This window comes from Podarcis cretensis, assembly GCF_951804945.1.
Source record: "Podarcis cretensis genome assembly, chromosome: 9".
Taxonomy (NCBI): domain Eukaryota; kingdom Metazoa; phylum Chordata; class Lepidosauria; order Squamata; family Lacertidae; genus Podarcis; species Podarcis cretensis.
The window spans coordinates 78,193,348-78,212,916 of record NC_137178.1 but is presented as its reverse complement, the minus strand read 5'-3'; the positions used below and the strand labels follow the sequence as shown (position 1 = coordinate 78,212,916).

The 19,569-nt window shown below is 41.9% G+C and overlaps 2 protein-coding genes across 5 annotated transcripts in view; one reads left to right on the top strand and one right to left on the bottom strand.

Annotated features, from left to right (window-relative positions):
- Positions 1 to 19,569, bottom strand: part of SLC2A9 (solute carrier family 2 member 9) — a 318,333-nt gene that overhangs the window by 28,924 nt on the left and 269,840 nt on the right. The gene's annotated exons all lie outside the window — the stretch shown is intronic.
- STX18 (syntaxin 18) overlaps positions 4,442 to 19,569 on the top strand; it is a 54,159-nt gene continuing 39,031 nt past the window's right edge. The window contains exon 1 of the mRNA XM_079991715.1: positions 4,442 to 4,648. Within this exon, the coding sequence (XP_079847841.1) occupies positions 4,472 to 4,648 (177 nt within the window). The 5' untranslated portion in view covers positions 4,442 to 4,471. The remainder of the gene's footprint in view (positions 4,649 to 19,569) is intronic.

The window sequence follows — 19,569 nt, the reverse complement described above, 5'->3', positions numbered from 1 at the left end:
GTCTGATACTGCTTAGTCAAACAACCCAACAATTTCCAAATATGGCTTCTTTTGTTGACATGCCTTGATTACGAGTAAGTGGTATAAGCAAACTGCCTCAAAAAGAAGTTTTCAGCATTAGAATTCAACACATGTGAGCTGTTGTTCTTCCCATGCCAGGAAAGTATGGAACAAATAAAATATACTGAATATAACTTTATTACAGAATCGAGCCAAATTGTGCCTGTCCCAGCAAGAACTTACAAAAGCAAAGCAGCTTCAGCTGGTCTGAGTCATGACTTTTGTGCATCTGGGGTTGTCACTACAATATTGTAGCATGTTTCTCTGGGGATACTTCTACCTGCAGTGCTTTGAGGGAAAGAATGTAGTTCATTGTGTGTATATGCGTGTTGTAGAAATATAGACCAAACTAAAAATCTCGAATTTCAAGGGGAGGCTTTTTTTATAGCCATTATAAAAGAAGCCATAGTATATACTCCTAGAGTCTCTCTTCTCAAAACTAAGCTTTAAACCTTCACATCAAGGTACCTGTGGAAGTGCAAATCACATCTAAATGCAGTTACTGTACACAGGAAACCAAGATCAAGTTCAAACGCATCTGGGCACAAGTTTGAAAAAGCACTTTTTAAAGCAGTTACAGTCTTCAAAGCTATCTCTCTCTCTCTTTGGGAGGAGGGGATCTGAAAGTATTATGTACCTAATAAGGTGGACCAGTTCAGTCATCTCCTCTAACCTTTTAAAAAAAATATCTATAGAGAAGCCTTTCTTCCTTTGGGCCAGAAATCAAGACAGGATTTTGCCACTGTATTGTCTATCATTATAATCTGAAAGTGCTGGTACTGCTGTAGTATTCTGGCTACAAACTTTTAAAACTACATATATTTTCAGGAAATTAATGTGTACAGTATGATCTTTGCTTCTCTTCCAGTCCTTCCAGTATGAACCTTTGCTTCTCTTCCAGTCCTACTGCTTTCAGCTACGTACAAGTTGTCTACTTGGATGAATATTAAAATTTTCCAAAATCCTGAAAGCATTGTTCCTGACTTCATTTTGCAATAAACATGTGGTAATGGCCGTTTTCATTATGGCTAAACATGAATGCAAAAGTGTGCAGGTGTTCACAGCTTTGCTTCTCTTCCAGTCCTACTGCTTTCAGCTACGTCAAGATTTTGATCAGTCTTATGTCAAAACCTGGAGTTGTACTTTGTCTCTCTCTTCTCTTTCTCTGTGAGTGGTAAGCTAAGGATGAACCTTGACTACAGCTCATGACTTGTCTGGAGCAAAACAATGAGCCTGACTACAGCCGTAGGCAAAAGGTAAAGGACCCATGGATAGTTAAGTCCAGTCAAAGGTGACTATGGGGTTGGGGCGCTCATCTTGCTTTCAGGCCGAGGGAGCCAGTGTTTGTCCACAGACAACTTTCCAGGTCATGTGGCCAGCAGGACTAAACTGCTTCTGGCGCAACTGGACACCGTGACGGAAACCAGAGTGCACGGAAACGCCACAGCAGTACCAATTTATCTACTTGCACTGGCATGCTTTCAAACTGCTAGGTTGGCAGGAGCAGGGACAGAGCAATGGGAGCTCACCCCGTCACGGGGATTCGTATTATGTACAGACATAACACTAAGCAAAAGGAATCGCCATGAGACCTGCATGTACAGGGCGGTATACAATTTTAATAAATAATAAAATGAAACAAGGATTGAAAGGTATCCAATGTAACACCAATTTTAAAAAAGGGATCCTGGGAATTACAGGCTGATTAGCCTCATCTGTCCCAGGAAAACTTGTGGAAAGTATCATTGAAGTTTCAATAATTAGTAAAATACTGCTTAAATTAAAAAGTTTTGTAGCACTTTAAAACTGAGGGGAAACTAAAACTCTGAAGTAAAGCTTACTTAAATATGGTATAAAGTTGTACTTCAAAATGTTGTACAGGCAACTCCCCATTTTATGTTGGGGTTGTGTTCTGGGCCCCCATGCACATAAGTGAAATCACATGGGGGAGCACCCTCTAAACACCCTCTCTGCCACTCTCTCTTCAATCTATACCAAAAATAGTATATCCAAAAATATTCACAACTAGAACTGAAGTTGGAGGACATGTGGGAAAGCGGTTGCTGCTGCTGCTGCTGCACTACCTACACATCAGCTGTTAGGCAGGGAGGTTGAGCAGCATAAACAATGCCCTGCTGTGCCTCTGGTCTCTTTGGGTCTTCCTCCGCCCTCACTGACGGGTCTCTTCCAGGTCAGGTCTCCTCACAAGTTTCAAGGACTCTCCAGCCACATTTGGATATGAATTATTATTTCCCCGTGCCATGCGTGTATGTGGTTGTGCATGAGTAGAACATAATGGAGGGGATGTCTGCATTATAAAATCCATTTGGTTTGTGAATAGTTAACTTAATGAAGGAAAAAGGTGGGCAAGGTCACCTCCACAACTGAGACCTAAGGAATATAAGATATAGGGTAATCTACAGCTGGCAACCTGCCAAGGAACAGCTAAGCTGATACCATTACTAAGGTGGTGACTAGGTCCCTTGAGAAATGTTCCATTATGTAGTTGACACTGGAGACCACTGCTTTTATAAGACACAGTATAATAATAAAAAAGGTTAAATTGCAATGTGGACTCTTGTCGACATTCCACTGGCACTCAGTGGGCCTCAGGTAAAACTCAGTGAGCTGTCAGAGAGTAACCTTTGGTGAGAGGGATGTGCCTGAAGTGTATCAAAAGGCAGACACAGCCCTGTAGGAGTAAGCCTGGAGTTGGGAGAAGAAGCTGAGATCTGAGCAGCAGCAGCAAGCAGTAACTGTCCAAGGATGGAGAGGTCAGGGTGAACGTGAAACCCAGCTTGTAAAAAGAGCAGAAGCCAGATTGTCAGTGGTTCACAAGAAGCAGCGAGTTTCTGACCAAATGAAAACTTTAGGTTAAGTCCTATATAAAAATCTATGTGTTAACTAGGGAGAAGATACAGTGGTACCTCGGGTTAAGAACTTAATTCGTTCCAGAGGTCCGTTCTTAACCTGAAACTGTTCTTAACCTGAAGCACCACTTTAGCTAATGGGGCCTCCTGCTGCCGCCACACAATTTCTGTTCTCATCCTGAAGCAAAGTTCTTAACCCGAGGTACTATTTCTGGGTTAGCGGAGTCTGTAACCTGAAGCGTCTGTAACCCGAGGTACCACTGTAATGGCAATTGCCTTAGACCAGGGAAAATACATGATTATTTTAAAGAGGTAACATTGTAAAGCAAACATCAAAGGTTCATTTAACATCTAGCCTTGCAAATACATCCTATTATCAGATAATAATAATAATAATAATAATAATAATAGTTTGGCTTTTCAGTTTTAAGCCTCCTGGTCTGTTTGTCCCATAGTCTAATAAGGGAGTATTTAGAACTAATTGGAGGCAGTGGAGATTTGTGGATAATGGGCGGTATACAAATTTAATGAATAATAATAATAATAATAATAATAATAATAATAATGAAGCAGGTGCTACTTTTGGCTCGAGAGCTTGTTACTCAGCTCCGTTCTGTCCTGCTGTAAGTTATCATAGAACTGCAAAGTTGGAAGGTCCAACCCCATTACAATGCAGGGGAGATGCAGCTGTCCCTTATGGGGGTCGAACCTTCAACCACCCGTCCTATCAGGTGCCCTATGGCAACCATCATTGAACCCAGGGCCAGATTTAGATTTGATGAGGCCGTAAGCTACTGAAGGTAATGGGGTCCTTTATATTTCCAGCTGTTCTTTGTCAACAACAAATTGTCAGTTTTTTGTGTTGAATATATGCTATTCATAGGAGCCTACACAGCACAAAACACGGTTGCTGTATGTAGGTTTTGTTTTTTATCTTATATTTTGTAAATGTACATCCAGGGTTTTTTTTCCTTAAATTTTTTTGGGGGCCCCCATTTGGGGCCCTAAACTACAGCTTGTTTAGATTATAAATTAATCCGGCACTGACTGAACCCCACGCTTTCCCCCTCAGGTTACAGACTCCGCTATGCCAGAAATAGTACCTCGGGTTAAGAACTTTGCTTCAGGGTGAGAACAGAAATCACGCGGCGGCAGCGGGAGGTGCTTCAGGTTAAGAACGGACCTCCGGAACGAATTAAGTACTTAACCCGAGGTACCACTGTACAGATATATATGGACACCCCATGAACGCAGATTCAGCCATTTTGCACAAAGGGGGGGCGAAGGGGGCAGCGGCGCCTTCTTCTCCATTCCGGGAACAATGAGGCGGAGAGGGAGGGAAATGAACGAGAGACTCCTCCAAAGCGAATCGGGGATCCCCCCCCCATTCCCTCCGACGAGAGAGGGGGGCTGTTTGGGAAGAAGGCTTGCTAGGCCGCCCTGACGAGCCGGCGAAGCGCCAAGAGGCGGAACCCTGGCGCGCCGTCCCGGCTGGCGAGGGGACGCCTTTGGGCGCCGGGACGCCTTCCGCCTCGCCCGCCATGGCGGTGGACATCACGCTGCTCTTCAAGGCCAGCGTGAAGACGGTGAAGACCCGCAACAAGGCCCTGGGGGTCCCGCTGGGCGGCAGCGAGGGGCCCCGCGACGAGGCCCAGGCCCTGCTCAAGCGCGGCGGGCAGCGCGCCAAAGGCGACTTCTCCAGCCGCGCCCGCGAAGTGGTGAGTGGGGCGAGGAAACAGCATCTGGCCGCGACTCAGCTGGGGCTTCTTCTTATCTTGAGGCTGCCTTTGGCTGTTCGGAAGTGAAGAAGCGGCACTCTGCACATGCTCGAAGTGCTCCTTTCTTCGCAGGTCGCCAGAGAGGGGGGTTGGAGTTCTGCCTGGGTAGGATCTGGTGTCTTAAAAGAAAAGAAAGAGGGGCGGGAAGCAGCGGCGTAGCGTGGGTTGTCAGCACCCGGGGCAAGGCAAGTAATTTGCGCCCCCTAACCCGGGGCAAGGCAAGTAATTTGCGCCCCTAACCCCTAACCTGCCGCCACTGCCAGCTTCTTCTTGCTGCTGCCTGGGCTGGGGTATTTACGGTAAGGTAGCCACGGCGGCGGCGGCAGGTCCGTGTCAGGTGATCTGAGGCGAGTTGCTGCTGGCGCTGCCGCCCAAATGACGCCGCTTGCCCGGAGGAGGAGGAGGGCAGAGAGGCGAGGAAAATGCAACATGGCCCAGCAGCTGCAGCAGCGGCGGTGGGGCTGTGAGGAGGGGCTGCCTGGCGCACCCTCCGCGGCGAGCGCTGAGAGCTGCTGCCTGCTGGACGCCTTCAGCCCGGACGCGCGCACAGCTCGTCGGTTCCGCGAGACATGGGGCTCTGCTACAGCCTGCGCCCGAGGCTCTTCGGCGACTCCGGAGGCGGCGAGTGCGCCCCCCCAGATGTTGCGCCCGATGCGGCCGGCCCCCCCTGCACCCCCCACGCTACACCACTGGTGGGAAGTACTGCATGTTGGAGCATATTCTTTGCGGATCTGATCCTCTTGCATTCCCCACCCACCCAGCCAGTGGTGACAGTGTAAAGGAGGATGGGGTGTTAATTGTTTATTTTTATACCGCCTTTTTAGCCCAATGGCCCCCAGAGTGGTGAACAACATTAATTCATATTACTGTATTACAAAAAAGTACTGTACAATACTGTACATAAAAACACATCTATCAAGACAATATAAAATAGTGGCAATGTTTTCAGTGCAATCCAATACATACATGTCTGCCCAGAAGTAAACCCCACTAAAATCAAAGGGATTTAAGTTCAGGTATGTGTTTATTATGGGATTGCAACCTAAAGCACCTTGCAGAATAGGAGTGGGCTTTTGGAGAGTGAAAAACTCATACCCTTTGTGGCAATTGTTTTTCTTCATTGCTGAAGAAAAAGGAAACTTTTCACCTGCAACGGACTAATGTGTTCACAAAATATGTAAACGTTGTACTGCAACATTATCCTAATGGGCATCTTGTTCAATGGTTGAATTTAATATCAGTGATATTAAATTTAATATCAAAAAAATTGAGCTTTTTTTAGGGGAGCCAAATTTGTTGAGCTTCTTTGCAGGGAGCCAGTGATCTACCAGTGATCTACCACAGACGTCCAGTGATCTACCAGTAGATCACGATCTACCTGTTGGACATGCCTGCTGTAGAGTAACTGGATTACAGCAGAGCTCTCCAAACTGTGTGTCGCAACACATTAGTGTGTTGGCTGTTGTAGGTGTGTCGTGCCAATGCTCCCTGTGTTCCTCCCACGGCTAGAAAGGGGTTAGTTTAACCTCCAGTTTGCTAGTAAAACTGAATTACTGTGTCATGAAATGATGCATGTCTAAAAAGTGTGTCACCAACATGAAAAGTTTAGAAAGCTCTGGTGTAGACTGTTCTGCGTTCTGTTGGAGGCAGCAATGCTTCCGAATGCCAGTTGCTGGAAAACCAGAGGAGGGGAGAGTGGCTCTTGGGCTCATGTTCTTTTTGCAGATTCTCCACAGGGATATGGTGGGCCACTGTGAGAACAGGACGCTGGACTGGATGGGCCATGGGCCTGATCCAGAAGGTTCCTATCTTCTAATGCAGAGCTTTCCAAACTGTGAGTCATGACACATTAGTGTGCCGGCCGCAGTGTGTAGGTGTGTAGCATGAATGCTCCCCACACTCTTTCTGGGGATGGAAAGGGTTAGTTTAACCTCTGGTTTGCTCGTTTAGTCATTTAGTTGTGTCTGACTCTTTGTGACCCCCTGAACCAGAACACGCCAGGCCCTCCTGTCTTCCACTGCCTCCCGCAGTTTGGTCATACTCATGTTTGTAGCTTCGAGAACACTGTCCAGCCATCTCGTCCTCTATCGTCCCATTCTCCTTGTGCCCTCCCTCTTTCCCAACACCAGGGTGTTTTCCAGGGGGTCTTCTCTTCTCATGAGGTGGCCAAAGTATTGTGTTGTGAAATGATGCATGACCAAAAAGTGTATCACCAACTTGAAAAGCCTGGAAAGCTCTGGATTGCAGTCTTAAACTGCTCTAAATGTATCTAGATGGAGTCTGAACCAACATGCCAAAATGCAGGTGTCTTGGATAAGATCTGGCTCCATTATTGGAGCATGTGCATTTGCCTCCTTTTATCATGGCTATCCTTGATTCAGTGGCAGGTGTAAATTGTGTGGAACAGAGCTTGCTGTCCTTGAATACATATGTATTTCTTTCAGTCTTGCCAGTGACAAGCTTATTGGCTCCTTGCTGTCTTACTGGAGACTGTTTCTACTCCCTCTATCCATGGGTAGGCAAACTAAGGCCCGGGGGCTGGATGCGGCCCAATCGCCTTCTAAATCCGGCCCGCGGATGGTCCAGGAATCAGTGTGTTTTTACATGAGTAGAATGTCCACTTTTATTTAAAATACCTCTCTGGGTTATTTGTGGGGCATAGGAATTCGTTCATTATTATTTTTTCAAAATATAGTCCGTCCCCCCACAAGGTCTAAGGAAAGTGGAGCGGCCCCCTGCTGAAAAAGTTTGCTGATCCCTGATACAGTCCCATAGCCTGTTTCTACTGATGCAGTAGTAATAGCAGCTTCTGTCCCAATGAAAGGGACATTATCCACATATCATGAACTAGAGCAAAAGGGTCAGTACAAATGCAGTAGAATATACAACTAAACTGTAGTGCTTATTTTACTACTAATACTGTATATGAATTTCTAATGACATCTTGTTTTATTTTGCCTTTAGCTGTGAACCATTAGAGCTGGGGAGTTTTCATAGTAGCAACAGTGGGCAGCTATTAAAGTGTAGTCCTAATTAGTTCAGTTCATAAAAACCTTTTCTTCCATAGTCCTCACCAGCACTCCAATTTTGCTTAACTGTTAAGTGATGCATTTTAGTGTCAATATTTGCACTTCCTTTTCTTCTAATAGTTAATGCTAGCCACCAATATCTGTTGCTACAAAGCCTCCTTGGAATGTGTACATGTACCTGAGCTTACATTTTATTCTTCACACAAACATCACATCACATCACATCTGTATATAAACCCTTGGAAGGCTGTTGATGTATGTAAGCCAGATAAATTATCTCTGAAAATAAGGGCACCTTGTTAGCCTAGTATCTAGAATGCTTTTTTGCAGGGGAGAGGAGATTGCAAGTAACTTGCTTACCTCTTTTCTGAGGAGCTATATACTGGTAAACTATATGTTTGTATGCAGAGAGCCCCATGTTTAATCCTTGGCATCTCCAGTTGGATGAATCTCCTGTAGGAGTTGGGCTCTGGAAGACCCGAAACCTTGCAGAGTTGCAGCTAGCTGTAGTAGAAAGTACTAGGCTAGATGTACTAGGAAGTACTGGAACTGATTCATCCGTTCTGAGCTGTATGATGATCTTGTAAAATAGTTGAAATGTACAGCCTTATGAAGTGATACCCAAGCACTAAACTACTGGACATCAGGTAGTTCTGATTAAAGTGGTCATTTGCTGCCAGAGTTGGTGTTGCAATAAAATAAAGTGAAGTGTTTACTGCAGCTATAAACTCAACTTGATTATATAGACAGAGGATTCACTCAAATTTTTATTCTTCCTTTTTTTTTTGTTATATATGTGCCACTGCTTCTGTTACCAGGCAGTAAAACTTGAAAATGTAAAACAAAGTTAAACAACATTTACAGATCATCCTGTATTTCAGTGCTAGAGGGCTCTCAATTGTTGACTGACTACAACTGAGAAAATTAGTCAGGTTCCTACCAGAGTTATCATAGCATACTTTTACCTCTGTAGTTTCTCATGTGATGACATCAGATTGAAGAGTCCGTTTTCAATGTCAAAATGGAAACGGAAATTAAATCTGTTGTAGAGAAACTAAAATATTGTTAGCGTAAACCAGCCTTGTAAATTTGCGCTCAAACATTACCAGCTTTCAAATGGCATGGGAAGAGACTTTGCCGCCTCTATGTCATGTTTCTGTGCCTGATGCTTGTCTCGTGTAGGAGCACAGGAAGGGGGGCACTTTTCCACCACTGCCTGTTGTGTTGGGTTCTATGCTGTACATGTAGGAGTGAGCTTTGCCTCCTCTACACCCAGCACAGAAATGAAGTGAAGGGACAGAAGGATTTGTCCCTTTGCTGCCAGCTTGCTTGGTTTCTGTGTGGACAGCGAGAAAGCAAAATACCCCCTCCATGGCTAGCATAGAAACACAGTTGGTTGCTGGGGGTGGGGGGGTGGGGGTGGCGAGTTGCCTCTTCTGGCAACTTCCTCACTTGCCTGGATGCGGTTCTTAGTTGCCTGTGGCGACCAGGCAAGTGGTTAAAACAATGATGGGGTAAACCAGAAACACTGTCTATTGCAGCATGCTTTGCATTTACAAAGTTTGTTTTAATTGGTGACCGTTATAATTAAGAGCAGGGGAAAGAGAACATGCACGTCTGCAGCGTAGGTTAAGTGTTAATCACCTCTGCAGTTTAGAGAAATTCATCTTGGACATTAAGAACTTAAAATGGTTTCATCTTTCGGTTTGCTTTTAATGAGAAGCTAGTTCTTTTAAATCGGGCTCATAGCTGAGGTTATAGGACAGTTAGTTCTTCCTCATGTAACAATTTAAATAGAAACTCATTGATACTAGTATATACAGTATTATACTTATAGTTTATACAGTATTACCGTATGTTTGCACACATCTATTTTAAATATTGAACTAATTCCCATATCATGTAGCATGGATGGATATATGAAAAGTGAGGTTTGGATAAGCAGGGTTGCTGTAACTATGAGCTGCCTCTCTGAGGTGACATTTACCAGTTTATCTCTCACAGGTTAAATAGTATGTTGCCGAACACTGATACCAAGAGGCTATGAATTTTTATATGCCTCTTTTCTAAAATATGTGCCATGTAGACAAAATTATATTTGTTTGTTTTATTACACTTAATGTGAATAATTGTACAAACAATATGCATACACTACAAATGTAAACTACTTTTAATCCCATTCAGTTGTCACAGCTCCCAGACATCATCTTTCCATGATTGGATAACTGCCTGCCCCCTTTTTTGTTTATATTGGTCTGAGTAAGAGGCAGAATAGTGACAGAATGAAAACTTGTTGAATGTGAAGTAGATTCGCCTTCTGTGTTTGTTCTTTAGCAGTTTTGGTATCGTGGACTGCATGTCTATTTTTTAATATGTGTCCTAGTCAGACTTCAAAATAATTTAAGTATTCTTAATGGGAACATATTAATTCCGACATTTTTCATTCCCTAAATAATTTTCTTTCTTTTAGAAGACAGCCCTGTTTAGGGAAGTTTTTAATATCTGAAGTTTTATTCTGCTTTTAATGTTCTGTTGAAAGCCATCCAGAGTGGCTGGGGAAACTCAGCGAGCTGGGTAGAATAGAAATAAATTCTTCTTCTTCTTCTTCTTCTTCTTCTTCTTCTTCTTCTTCTTCTTCTTCTTCTTCTTCATTGGGACCTTAAAAGTATAAACATCTGATAAATAAGTGTCTTAGAATAATTGGTGTGCTCCTTTAATTAATGTAGAGAAACTGGTCCCCACTGTGTTAATTCCGTTTCTGGAGCTAAATTGCACAATTATTTCAAATGTGACTGGGTGGCTTTTAGGGGTTCTTTGAAATGTCCATGCTGTTGTTTTGAAGTTAATTTTATTGAGGGGATTGTGAAGACAAAGCCTTTCCCTGCTAGATAGTCAATAGTTTCCCCTGGAAATTTCATTACAGTTTTTGTGCATCTTGATGGGGATGGCGGCCGCCAATACAGGCATGTTCTCCTTTGCGCTGGACATGGGACAGTGCTTCCCCCTTTTCATAATGGCTCCTTCACTTTTGCGGTAATAACAAACAACTGAGGACAGCAAAGTAACATGAAAGAGAAGCATGAAAACAATTTAATGATTAGCACCGAAACGAATATTTAATTAAAATAAAAGCCATGCCTAAAAGCCTTAATGCTGACTTTTGGAAACCGAACCATGCTGTGGTATTTGGAAAGCCCAATGTCCTGTACAGTAGATATTCCAAATTGCTTGGGAACTGGAGCTTACGTTTGCAAGCTTGGAATGTCCTGCGGATAATTAAGTTGTGGTCAGGCTTTAGAAAAATACAAAGTTCTCAAACTATGATTTTATAAACATGCTGCAATAACATTTCTTTATATTTAACAGTTTCGTATAGAAAGCTGATACTCTCACAAGGCATTGATTAAAGGTAAAACATCAAGAAAGGAAAAATATTAAATTAAAACTTCAGTTAGGATGTTGACAGTTGGCTTGTAATATTAAACAGATGTGCGTGTTCTTGGGATATTCTTCTTTCAAAGCCTTGTTGCCAAGATTAAAAAAAAGACAGCTACATGATTTTTTATTAATGTTTAATTCCCTTTTACTTTAGATTCTCTTTTGCCTGGTTCAATCCCTTTGCATACTGAAATTTTAATAAGGTCTTTGTATATTTCATTTTAGATCAGAACACATGATATTGTGCCCATTATTTAAAATTCTTGTTTAGAAAGTTTTCACTTTTGCTTTGCATGTTAAATTCGTTTTTTATGTAATTGATATGTATGTGGGAGCAGAATTCGATCCACTTAGATCCATGCTGATTAGAAGTAGTTTATAATAGATAACAGGAAATCATTAAACTTTTCTATATTGAATTGTAGTTCAATATAGTGCTTCTTCTTTAATTGTGAGAAAAACACTAGGAAATAATGTGATCAATTACAGAACTTCTTTTTGGAACAACTAGTGTTTAACTCAGTATATTTTTGCTTTTTATCCGTGGCTTTATTTTAAATATTATGTTATACCATGAAGTCCCAAGAGCTACTTCGAGAAGGAGATTGCCAGTGACATTCTTAACTTCTTTTTCTTCCAATAGTTGACACCCGCATGTTATACCACAACTTCATTTTTATGATGTTTTGATTATTTTATCATATACCACTGTGACATTTTATAAATCTTTTTATAAATAAATAAAATAAACTGCTTTAAATCCTCTGTCTTAAAAAAAGTCTGCCATGTAAAACACAAGTCTGAAGCCTCCATGAGCTCAGAATGTTCTTTGGCACCTGACCCTGGCATCTAAGGATAGTTGTAGACAACTATCTACCAAGCTGTTTTTGTTTTAGCAGATATAGATAAAATTATCTTCAACAGCTGGCTAGACATTGCCAGATATCAGGGCTACATGGAGACCTTCCTGGGCCCTTTGTTGTTCAGTGTCTTTCTAAATGACTTGGATGAAAGAATTGAGGGGGTGTCCATCCAATTTGCAGATGACACCAAACTGGGAGGATTCAAGATGACCTTAACAGACTGGAGAACTGGGACAAAGCTAACAAAATGAATTTCACTAGGGACAAATGTATGGTTCTGCAATTAGGCGGGAAGTACCAGGTGCACAAATAAAAGATGGAAGAACCAGGCTTACTAGTACAGTGGTACCTCGGGTTACATACGCTTCAGGTTACAGACTCCGCTAACCCAGAAATAGTACCTCGGGTTAAGAACTTTGCTTCAGGGTGAGAACAGAAATTGTGCTGCGGCGGCAGCGGGAGGCCTCATTAGCTAAAGTGGTGCTTCAGGTTAAGAACAGTTTCAGGTTAAGAACGGACCTCCAGAACGAATTAAGTACTTAACCCGAGATACCACTGTAGTACATGTGAAAAAGATGTTGGGGTCTTGGTGGACCACAAGCTTAACATGAATCAACAAAAAGTGAACGCTCTTCTAGGCTGCATCAATAGAAGTACAGTGGTACCTTGGTTCCCAGACTTAATCCGTCCCAGAAGTCTGTTCCAAAACCAAAGCGTTCTAAAACCAAGGCATGCTTTCCCATAGAAAGTAAAGCAGAATGGATGAATCTGTTCCAGACTTTTAAAAACAACCCCTAAAACAGCAATTTAACATGAATTTTACTATCTAACGAGACCATTGATCCATAAAATGAAAGCAATACTCAATGTACTGTACTATAAAATAAATAAGACTGTCTTGTAGATGATAAAAATTAAAATTAATTTTTTCCCTTACGTGCACTGATCATTGTTTGTCATAAGGCATCGTTTCCAGGCCTTTGACCATTTTGGTTGCCCTCCTCTGGACACGTTCCAGTTTGTCAGTGTCCTTCTTGAACTGTGGTGCCCAGAACTGGACACAGTACTCCAGGTGAGGTCTGACCAGAGCAGAATACAGTGGCACTATTACTTCCCTAGATGCTATACTCCTATTGATGCAGCCCAGAATTGCATTGGCTTTTTTAGCTGCCGCGTCACACTGTTGGCTCATATCAAGTTTGTGGTCAACCAAGACTCCTAGATCCTTTTCACATGTACTGCTCTCAAGCCAGGTGTCACCCATCTTGTATTTGTGCCTCTCATTTTTTTTGCCCAAGTGCAATACTTTACATTTCTCCCTGTTAAAATTCATCTTGTTTGTTTTGGCCCAGTTCTCTAATCTGTCAAGGTCGTTTTGAAGTGTGATCCTGTCCTCTGGGGTGTTAGCCACCCCTCCCAGTTTGGTGTCATCTGCAAATTTGATCAGGATGTCCTTGAGTCCATCATCCAAGTCGTTGATAAAGATGTTGAATAAGACCGGGCCCAAGACAGAACCCTGTGGCACCCCACTAGTCACTCTTCTCCAGGATGAAGAGGAACCATTGATGAGCACCCTTTGGGTTCGGTCAGTCAGCCAGTTACAAATCCACTGAGTGGTAGCATAGTCAAGACCGCATTTTACCAGCTTCTTTACAAGAATATCATAGGGCACCTTGTCAAATGCCTTGCTGAAATCAAGGTAGGCTACATCCACTGCGTTCCCTTCATCTACCAGGCTTGTAATTCTGTCAAAAAACGAGATCAGGCTCGTCTGACATGACTTATTTTTCAGAAATCCATGCTGACTATTGGTGATCACAGCATTTCTTTCTAGGTGCTCACAGACTGTTTGCTTAATGATCTGCTCCAGAATCTTCCCTGGTATTGATGTCAGACTGACTGGGCGGTAATTATTTGGGTCCTCTCTTTCCCCCCCCCCCTTTGAAAATAGGGACAACATTTGCCGTCCTCCAGTCTGCCGGGACTTCTCCTGTTCTCCAGGAATTCTCAAAGATGACTGCCAGTGGTTCTGAGATCACATCTGCCACTTCTTTTAATACTCTTGGATGCAGTTCATCTGGCCCTGGAGACTTGAATACATCTAAACTAGCCAAGTATTCTTGTACTATCTCCTTAGTTATTCTGGGCTGTGTTTCCTCTGCTGAATCATTTGCTCCAAATTCTTCAGGTCGGGCATTGTTTTCTTTATCGGAGAAGACTGAGGCAAAGAAGGCATTGAGGAGTTCAGCCCTTTCTGTGTCCCCTGTTTGCATTTCACCATCTTCTCCTCTGAGTGACTGGCCATATTGGTCTTCTTCAATGCTATAGCTTCTATTGGTGATAACCACAAGAGTGTTTCCCTCTCCAACAGATTTTTATATTTCTCCCAGACTCTGTAGGTATTCCTTCTTACCACATGGTTCTAGAAGTTCTTATATATATATATATATATATATAAGCATTTCCATACCATAAACACGGGTGCCAGCCAAAATGAATACCATGACCTTCCAAATCTAATAGGTGGTTTTTTTAATAGCAAAATTCATTCCTTTAACCAACATAAGCATGCCGCCTCATAATATAATTGTAAATTGGCAATTTCTTATTTAGGTACATATCTTCTGATTACAAGTTGAGCATAAACAGTCATAAGTTATGTTGTAACTCATTCTGCTTTTTGTAAATCTCTTTGAGGGTTTTTTGTTGTTGGTTTTTTTACAATCAAGCGGAATATAAATTTTCTGAAATAGGATAAATATACTTTGACAGTTTGAAGCCGTTATGCCTGACTGTGGTTAGTTAGATTGTTTGATATTATATTATCCCTGGCCTTGAAAATTGCAGTGGTCTTTAGGAGTGATCTGACATTCATGAAATCAGGCTTAGTATACCTATTCTGCAATGTAAAACACCCCTTTCCCTCTTGTATTGAGGATAAATCATGATGAAATCTTTCTCATTTCCCTGTTTTCTTCCCATTATAATGTATAATGCAAATAATTTTCTCTGGATTTTAAGACCTGATCCCTATGAATTGTATGCAAGTGGTTTCAATTCAAGGGGAAGAATGAAGAAATAGGGCTTATAAATAGATTTCTTTCCTATGAAAACACACGCATAGTCTCAGCTTGTTTGTTTATGAGCCCAGTTTGCATTGTGTCTCCCCATGTTGATTTGCTTTTTTTTTGTTTGCCACTTGAGAATGCAGGATGAGGGTCATTTGATTGAATGCTCCTCTGTATTAGAATAAATCACTGCCTATTAAAAACTCAGTGACAGAGTGTGACTGATTTCAATTCTACCTTTCCCCCTGACATACACATTATCTGTGTGTAGGAATCAACTCCTCCTGTAGCAGGGTAGTATTTCACCAGGAGTCTAACCAGACACAGGTTTGAAATAGGCCTTCTTGTTCCTAAACATCAGTAAGTTATCCTATAAAGATAAAATATTCTATCTTTCCAACTAGCTTTGTAGAATGAAGACCCTGTGGTCTTGCCTTGTGGGGTGTGGCTGCTATTCCATTTTATCCTTACAACAACCTTGTGAATTGGATTCATCTGAGAGATGGAGATTGGCCCAGGATCACCCAGTGAACTCCATGGCCAAGCAGGGTTGGACCTCTGAGTCTCTTTTCCAAGTCCCATTCTCTGAGTATTGCACCATAGTGGTTCAGTTTTATTTGAAATCTGTTTGGATGGTATAAGAAAAAGCAAAGTGTACTCTTTTGAATAAACAGTTCTTTTGCTTCTGTATTTTGTCAGGCTGCAGATGGTACTTCTGTATTGCCATATCTGCACAGTAAAATGGGAGTGGCATTGTAGGGTGTTTGCTCAGTTAATTATAACATCAATTAAGAGTGTGTGCGGTTGCAGTAGTTCATTGTTAGATATATGACCCTCCTGCTAAAATAGAAGACATCACACGATTCTGTGTGTATGTATGTTGAATGACGTGTTCAGGGTTTTTTTAATGCAATTTTGAAAATATGCAAGATGTAGCAATTAACCTACATGTACGTATATAATACTAGAAAATGGGCGACTTATTATATTCAAAGACAGGATCTGATAGGCTCAAATTGCTTAAAACATCAGTTATTGAAGATCTACCCAGGGGAATTTAAGAAACCATTTAACAGATGAAAGTACATTTTGAAAAGTTTGACCTTACAGGCAATCATAAAATGAATGCAAACAGTGCTTCTCCCCCTGAAATGTATAGAGCCCATCTGTGTCTAATCCAGTAATTACAGACTGAGTTCAATTACCTTTTCAAACTTGGAGCAGACTGGAGACTAAGCAGTGAATGTGCATGGGGTTTTGTCTAGACCTCAGTTGACCACAGTCTAAAACAGGAATTTATATCTAATTTTATTTTATTTTGTTCAGTTTGGTAGCTCTTAAAAGATTCATTTTGGTACTTAAGTTATCAGATTCTGGAAGCCCAGTACACATGTATTGCTGTACTTGTGTGTGAACATGTCTTTAAAAAAAAAAAAGGTTTGTGAGAAAAGTAGTTGGCATTTGCAGCGTAAGGATTTGGGGAGTTTAGTTCCTTTTAAAAACTGTTTGAGAGCAGCCATGCTTTTGTTTCTTAGTTCTTTGTGGTTTACTCTGGTTCTGTTTTAATACTGTGGCCTATAATATGCATTGCATAATGAATAATATTTTGAAAGAATTATTAACAGTAATTTTCAAACGTAACGCACTGTAAACAATGAAGCCCCTTTACTGTCACCCCTAAGGATCATGCAGCTAGGCTGCCTGTGTGTGCTGGCGCTGTGTGGGATCCTGTGCAACATGTTAAAATGATGCTGGAGCACATCTTCTTGCCTAGCCCCATTATTTTCTTATTTTAAGTAACTGGGTTTTAGGGGCTTTCAATGGCAAAGTGAGGCAGAAATGTTTGGGATTGTACCATGTGCTCAAGTTAAAATCGTCTCTTTGCTTTCAGCTGTTTCTCTCATTTAAATCAGTAGAAGTTCTGAACAGTAGCGCACAGTCCTTGTAAGGTAAATAGATTGTAAGCACAGCTGCAGGAACTGATACCACTGTTTGAAATGAAATGAAATGACTTGCTATCAATACAACAACATAGCATATTCTCTTCCTTGCATATCAAATAATTCATCTGGTGATGAGATATTAGCATGGTTCGCACATCATGCTAAGCCAAACTATGCCTTATTGACAGCATGTGGGCTTCTGGAGACGAAATTGCCTCTAGTTTGCTTCTCAGTCAGTTTTCTGCTGTGGAGCACTGAGCTCGTCTATGGTTTGGCTTAATGTGTAAACTGAACCCAGGCTTGTGGTTTAGCTCTCTCTACACTAGCCATGAACTTTAAACTATAGGACAAAACTTGGTTACAGCTCATGTTTACTGCGGAGAGAGCTAAATAATGAGCCCGATTTGGGCAACATGCTATACCAAACCATGGCTTATAAGGTTCAGTGCGGAGCAGGAGCAAAATGACTAGGGAGGACCAAACGGCCATTGCTTCCTCTCCCAGGGCCTGCATGCATTCATGCTAAATCATGCTTTGGTTTACATTGATGTGTGAACCAGGATATTATTTGCTAAGTTGATAAATTGGGTATGCCAACAACTGTAGTCTTACACAATATTCTGTGGGTCAGACTTTATTATTAATTTTACTTATTTGTCTACTACAAAAAGTGTCAATCAGTGCCAATTCAGAAAAAGATATAGCATAATAAAACCATTCTAATAATCTATAAACAAACCCAGTAGAAGAACATTTTATGGAATTGCCACCAACCAGCTGGTTGCAATCCATCAAATGCCTGGGAGGAAAAAAAGTAAGTTTTAACTTGACACCTAAATGATGTTATTGGTGGACCTCATTGGGAAGAGCATTCCATAGGTGGGTAGCCATAACTGAAAAAGTTTTCTTCCCTGTTGATACCTCTTGAACCTTCCTCAGAGGGAGCATTCAAATAAAGATCACAAGTGAAGATGGAAGGGTCCAAGTAGGTTCATACTGGGAGAGGCACTTCGGAAAAGATTGTGGTCCCAAGCCATCAGTGTTAAAACTAGCACTCTGAATTGGCAACCAGTGCAGTTGTGCCAGGATTGGTGTGATATGTCAACAAGTGGGTGGCCACTAGCTAAATATTCTGAACCATCTTCAAAGGCAAACAAATATACAGCACATTGCAGAGCATATATTACTGCAGCCAAGTTATTCCTGTCCATAGACGGCCATAGCTGAGCCACCAGACAAAGCTGGTACTCTGCACTCTGCACCACCGAGGCTGCCTATGCCTCATGTGACAGCAGTGGATCTAGGAAGACACTCGACTGCAGACCTGCTCTTTCAGAAGGAGCTTGACCGCCACCCACCTGGTCAGAAGAATCACCCACTAATAATATTTCAGTCTTGCCTGGATTCAGTCTGTTTATAGGTCCTCATCAAATTCTATTTTCACAACCAAGCACCAGTTCAGCACATTTTTCACCTCACCTGCAGAAGATGAAAGAGAGTAATGCAGCTTCGTGTCAGCAGCCTGCTGTTGAGAATGCACTGTCATTAAAGAGAAGAGTAAGAGCAGCCTCTGCAGGACCCAGTTCTGGAGAACCCATAGGGCCAAACAGTATCCCCCAAGCACAACCTTCTAGATCTAGGAGTGGTGATGCCTTTAGGGCAGTTCCTTGTTTAGAAAACTTCTGTTAAAAAACCCAATGGTTTCCCTTGCGTAGATAGTACATCTGGATTAGCCCAGAGTAAAACATTCTGTTGCCAGACACAAGAGGGTGCATGGGAATCTGTCAGCTCAGGAGGCCATTGTCAGAAGTTACAGTATATGATGCAGCCATCTTGTTGAAGCTAAGTAGGTGTGGGCCTGGGTGGGACACTACATGGAAACTCTTTGAGGTTTATAATGGAAATAAATTCAACCTGATCTGCAATAACAGCAGTTCCATCAACATGGGTAAAGTTTGCAGATCCACACATTCTGTAGAACAAGAGGTAAATTTAATTATGGTTTGGTGTGGTATCTCCGTTAACAAACAAATGTTTCAGATGTTGCTCCACCTCCAGAACCACGGTTTCTAGAGATGGTAGCACTAACAGATGGGGAAATGGGGGGACTTGCGGTACACGCATGGGTCAAGTATACGTTGGTAGTTGCCACTTTACAAAGTTAGGCTCTCTGGCCGCAGCTGCACAAAAGAGTCAAAGTAAATATATCCCTGTGGTGTTTTCATATTCTAACTGGACCTAAACATGTTTACTCAGGTAAGTTTCACTTAATCCAGTTCTATTTCCTCCCAGCAATTGTTTTGCAGACTTTGTAAAAGTTAGTAATTTTTCATTGAGACTATTGTGGAATGTTGTAGGCTACATGGCATTTATTTCAAATGTATGAATTATGCCTTTCAATTTAGCACCCTTTTCAATAAAATTAAACAGCAATTTTTTTTGACTTGGTTTTTTTTATGAAAGAGATATTGCCTAAGTGGGTATAATTAAGTTGTAAGAAGTGGCCCATCAACTGAAATC